The sequence below is a fragment of the Cyprinodon variegatus genome, unplaced genomic scaffold, assembly GCF_000732505.1.
Source record: "Cyprinodon variegatus isolate N-32 unplaced genomic scaffold, C_variegatus-1.0 Scaffold732, whole genome shotgun sequence".
NCBI lineage: Eukaryota > Metazoa > Chordata > Actinopteri > Cyprinodontiformes > Cyprinodontidae > Cyprinodon > Cyprinodon variegatus.
Window position 1 is genome coordinate 111203 of NW_015151185.1, and position 5372 is coordinate 116574.

General features: G+C 45.3%; 2 protein-coding genes across 2 annotated transcripts in view; both read right to left on the reverse strand.

Moving 5' to 3' along the window:
* The window catches only part of ddx31 (DEAD-box helicase 31), an 11222-nt gene extending 9196 nt beyond the window's left edge, over window positions 1-2026 (reverse strand). Inside the window, exons 1-5 of the mRNA XM_015395252.1 lie at window positions 1969-2026; window positions 744-854; window positions 376-489; window positions 161-303; window positions 3-71 (exon numbers count right to left, since the gene is read on the reverse strand). Of these exons, the coding sequence (XP_015250738.1) occupies window positions 3-71; window positions 161-303; window positions 376-489; window positions 744-854; window positions 1969-2025 (494 nt within the window). The 5' untranslated portion in view covers window position 2026. The remainder of the gene's footprint in view (window positions 1-2; window positions 72-160; window positions 304-375; window positions 490-743; window positions 855-1968) is intronic.
* Window positions 2027-2731: 705 nt separating this feature from the next.
* ak8 (adenylate kinase 8) overlaps window positions 2732-5372 on the reverse strand; it is an 8380-nt gene continuing 5739 nt past the window's right edge. The window contains exons 9-13 of the mRNA XM_015395261.1: window positions 3935-4057; window positions 3778-3867; window positions 3570-3711; window positions 3130-3283; window positions 2732-3042 (exon numbers count right to left, since the gene is read on the reverse strand). Of these exons, the coding sequence (XP_015250747.1) occupies window positions 2953-3042; window positions 3130-3283; window positions 3570-3711; window positions 3778-3867; window positions 3935-4057 (599 nt within the window). The 3' untranslated portion in view covers window positions 2732-2952. The remainder of the gene's footprint in view (window positions 3043-3129; window positions 3284-3569; window positions 3712-3777; window positions 3868-3934; window positions 4058-5372) is intronic.

Sequence of the window (5372 nt, forward strand, 5' to 3'; positions counted from 1 at the left end):
GCGGGTGCAGCTGCAGGTCTGAGAAGGACTCGGAAGTGAAGATTTTCTCCTTCGGCTGGCAGACGTTGGGCCTGAAGGAGGAAACAGGAAGTGATGTACGGATGCAGCCAATCAGAGGAGGGCTGGGCCCACTGGGCCGGCCAATCAGAGCCCAGCTTACCTGAGGATCTCTGGGATCTCTGGGTTGTGTCGGAACAGAGAGGAGGTCTTGATGCTCCGTCCTTCCTTCCCCTCCTCTTTCTTCATCTCCTTCCTCTTCTTCTTCTTCGGTGGTATCCTGTCAGTCAGCCCAGGGGGCGGAGCCTAAACGACACGCAGTCAGGGTTTAAATCAGCAACGAAACAGAGAAAAGAACTGAGAAGAAAAAAGGACGACCTGCAGGTCAGCCTCCTCTTCATCAGTCGTGTGACGAAGGGTCGGTCTCTCTCTGGTGAAGCTCCGCCCCCTCCCAGAGCTCCTCCCCTCCTTCTTTTCTGCTCTCTGCTTCCTCTGTGGAACATCAGCTGATGGTCACCAACAGATCACCTGAACCAGGGACCTGCAGCACTGGGCTCAGATGAACATGCTGCAGGTCCAAACTGGACAGTTCTACAGAACAGTTTGGTCCAGAAGTTAAAGAGATCGACCCAGAGAACAAAGACAGGCCTCCTCTTCCTCACTAACATCATCATCATCATCAGAACCCGTTCCTGACCAAAGATCTGAAGCAGGAAGTGGTTCCGGTTCTGGTGGAAGCTACTCACTGAGATCCATTTCCTGCTGCTGGACAGCGATGATGATGCTGGAGATGATGAAGGCCCGCTGCTGCAGATGTTCAGACACAGCTGCTCCTCTGCTGATGACGTCATCAGGCGCTGCAGAAAGCGGAGAGAAGCAGAGTCTGACCAGACTTCATGGAAAAAACGCTCGATTTAAGCTCAGCGGTCCAAACTCACTGATCTCTGTTTATATCCTGGATTCTGATTGGCCGTTGGTAGGACGGGGTGGAGGGAAGCCACTGGCCGCCATATTGGTACTCCCTAGTTAAACCGGTATCAATGTAAACAATCTGCGCTACAGCATCGAACAACCATGATGTTCTCATATTCAGGGACTTTAGACTTTTAAATAAAGATAAATTCATCACTTTGACACAGACTGGCTGTTTTATAGCATCAATAAATTAACTTTAACTTAGAATAAATAAATAAGCCCATCACATTGCAGAGTCATTATGACGTCAATAAATCATGTATAACATATTATACAAACTATCACAATAAAATTAATGTGTTAATGGAGCAGAATAATAAAGATGAGCCGAAAGTGATTAATTGATGATGAACATTAATGTATTTATGCCATTGTTATGGTAATTACATCTTATATATAATTTCAAGATTTTACATCCAGACTGAATTAAAAGTAAATGTTAATGCTGTAGTATTTTACTGTCTGCAGATTGGGAATGAATGACGTCATAAACTTTCTGCTGTTTCTGGTCAGCCTTTAAATCTGACGTCCATCAGCAGATAGATGATCTATTGCTTAGTTCATCCACTGACTGGAACGTCTTCCTGCAGCCACATGCTGCACAGGGACCCACTTTCATGGTGCGATGCTGTCAGAGCGGGGAGTACCAAGATGGCGGCAGGAGACCTCACTTTTTTAGGCCAGCAGCAATCCAGTGAATAAACAGAGATCAGAGCTCTAATTGGTTCCTAAGGTTCTGGAACAACCGAACAAGCTGCCGCGCGCCTCCCTCTGTGACGTCACACCCCCCCCCCCCGCATGCAGCCTCCAGCTGTTTTATTTCTGTTTTTACTCTGAGACGAAACTTTAAACAGACATTTTTCTGACGCAGTTCTGCAGCATTTAAAAAAATCAGCGGCTTACGTCAGGCTGACGTGTAGCTTCCGGTTTGGATTAAAATGAAAACAACAAACATGATTAGAGCAGAAAATCAGAGAATAAAGAAAGAAGCCTCACCGATATACTGCCCTGATCCACACTAAGACACGTGGGAGCCTCTTCCTGGTACGTCATGGAGCCCCCGCCCCCTTGAAGGTAGTTTGTCTGTAGAAGGGGGCGGGGCTGCCCTGCCTGTGTGGGCCTTAATGACGCCTCATTGGACGCTGCCTGTAGGGCGGCCATCTTGGATCAGACCAAAGAACAGGAGACTCCTTTGATCTCATTTAATCACATGAAAGAGTCAGAGATTATATTACAATAATCTCTGACACGTCACAACACCTTAATGTTAAAATCACTCAGTTAGATTACACTGATTTATTCAGATTATGAACGATTTAAACTGAACTTAAAGTAGAGATTTATGCAAAGTTATATATTTTACAATTAAACATTAATATGATAAACACAAAGTTTTATATAAATATAAGAGTATGTTTTACAAATATGTATTTATATAGCATAATAATAATATTATTCAGTATTTTTAGGGATTGCTCTTTAAAAATGAGTATAATGATCTATGAAACATTTGTTGTAATGTGATTTACAGAAGAGAGTAGAGTTATTATTGTTAATTTGTTTTTTATTTTTTGTCATTGTCAATCCTTTGTTTTTCAAATCGTAGTGAATGGGAAATGTATGTTCTAACTAAAGGCTTTTTGTCCTTATAAGTTTGTCTAAACTTCTTCAAAAAGTCTTTTTCAAACTATGTTTCTTTTTACCATTATTTCTGCATATGTAAACATTTGTTCTTTAATCAGTTAATGTGGGTCAGAAACTAAATACAAAAATGAATGGAGGAAACCTTAAAAGCAACAGAACCTTAAAATGAAATGAAGGACAGATTAGGGAATATGTGGATAAGAGAGATTAACCTGCTAAAAGATTTTTATTGGATTTATTCCTGTTGGTCCAAACAAACAAAACCAAAACCAACAATGAACAACAAACAACAAACAAAAGAATAAATCGATCCAGGTGGGTCCCGTAGGTCCAGGTTCAGCGGGAGTAGAGTCGACTCTCCAGAACCTGGAACACGGACCGAGGGTCCTGGGCGGCGTCAACATGAACACCATCTGGATAAACAGACTGAAAAGAGACAAGGAAAGGTCTAATGGAGGTTAAATGGAGCTGAGGTTCTAAACAAAGTCCGTTTCCATGGTTACAGGGTTTTACCTGCAGCGCTGCAGAGCAGATCCTGAAGCTGGTCAGCCTCTGTCTCACCGCCTCGGTCCGCAGTCTGTTCTGGATCTCGCTGCTGACCGGATCCGTAGCTCTCCAAACCAGTCTCTCCAGACAAACGTCATCTGGCGCCTCCAGGAAGAACACCCTGGGGGGGACAAACAGTAAGTACCAGGTCTGGTTGAGAGGTTCTGGTATCAGAACATTTCTATTTTTCTTTATAGACCCTTAACCCCACACAGCTCCCTGGGTGACGCACAGTGGCAGCCCACTGCTCCCTTAGCGGGTAGGTTCCCTGCTGTGGGGCAATAAAGGGCTTTACATTAAAAATCCTTCAGAACCTCAGCGGCTGGGTCCAGGTTGATGGACCCGGACCTGCATACAGGTCTGGGACTGGTTCTGTATCTGCAGTAAACAGGGTTCTGGTTTCCCACCTGTTGGGCTGGTGCTGGGACTCCTGCAGGCTCCGGGCCTGCTGCAGGTTCTGGGGGAAGTCATGCAGGATCCAGCCTCTGCAGATGCAGTCCATCCGGCTCAGACGGGTCTCCAGAACCCGCAGCAGCAGGGAGTCTGGAACTGAACAGACGGACTGGTCAGAACACGGCCAATCCAGAACCGCTAGGTTCTGCTCACTGAGCCCACCTGGAAGTCCATCATCAAGGTACGGCTGGATCTCTGCTCCCGGACCGGAACCATCCGCTGCCACAGACCTCAGCAGGTGGTCACAGCTCACTGCCATCAGAACCGGATTTCAGAACCAGTTATAACCGGATCCAAACCCATCCTGTGGGGTTCTTACCGTCCACCACTTTATACTTCTGAGACACCAGCCGGGCCAGATGGCTCTTCCCGGCCCCCGGTGGGCCCAGCAGGACTATCCTTGGAGTTCTGAAGTGAGATCCGGTCCGAACGAACGTCAGAGCTGAGGGAACCAGCAGAGAGAGAGTTTGGATCGAGACAGAACAGAGCGGACAAAGATCAGAACCGTTTGTTCTGGGGTTTAAATAACTGGACTCTAGTTCTGAAGAATAAACCCAGCAGCTGGTTCCTGGTCTAAGAGAACCTGAAGAACCGACATGGAGGACATCAAAGAAACGGGTTCATTTCTAGATGACATCACAGGAACATAGAGTTTATGAATCTCTGAGGTCCATCAATAAACAATAAAGCTCAGTAATAATCATACTAGTAACTAATAACTGGTTATAATAAGTTATAATCAGTAACAATAAATAATAATAATAAGTAAAAATCAATACAAAAAATTAATAATCAATAATAACCATCAGTAACAATCAATAATATTAACTAATAACCAATAATAAACAGTAATAATAAATAACAATCAGTAAACATCAATAATAACCTTTAATAATCATTAATAATCAGTAGTAATCAAACTGGGAAAGGAAAGAGTGTCACCTGCCACTAGAGGGGGCTACCATAGACATTATATAAGTAGACGTCTCATTGGACGCTGGTCGACGTGCCTAGAGGGCGGCCATCTTGGATCAGACCATAGTTCAGACAGCTGCTGTCAGAATGAATAGGATGCACCCTAGGAGCCTTTTATACAGGAAAGACGAGTCAGAGATAATATAAAATAATCGTCACAGTAGAGTCCTGCAACGGGTCGGGTCCCCGACGGGTCACCCGCTAAAATGCTCTTTTGCGGGTTAAAAATACATAAATAAAAATAAACGGGTCGGGCGGATATTTCTTTAGTGCGGGCGGGTAGTTGGTGATTTTTTTTTTTATGCGTGTCTATTCTTATGGACATCAGAAATGTTCTATTAATCAGGCGCTGGGGTCACCCTTGCTGTAGCTTAAAGCCCTGCCGGCAGTGTGGGCTTCCCTCCAAAAAGGCCACAGTCAGTGCATCCAGTCTGCTGCAGTGTTAATGGCGCTGTTCTGCAGCGCAGCGCACTATAGCCTATTACTGGATGGGTTAACGGCTCGGGTTGCGGGTTAAATATCGTCGGGTCGGGTTTGGATTTGAATTGAAGATATCCGCGGGTGACGGGTCGCGTTCGGTAGTCATCCTAACGGGTTCAGGCGGGTGCGGGTTGGGAAAACTCGACCCATACAGGACTCTACGTCACAGCCACCTAAAGTCGTAGGGAAGCGACTGTTCCAATGGTTACATTTCGGAATTCTCCCAAGTTTGGTTGCGGCCGGTTTGTGGGAAGCATCTTGCTAACCAGTTAGCATCTTAGTGCTAGCAGGTTCCCAATGGG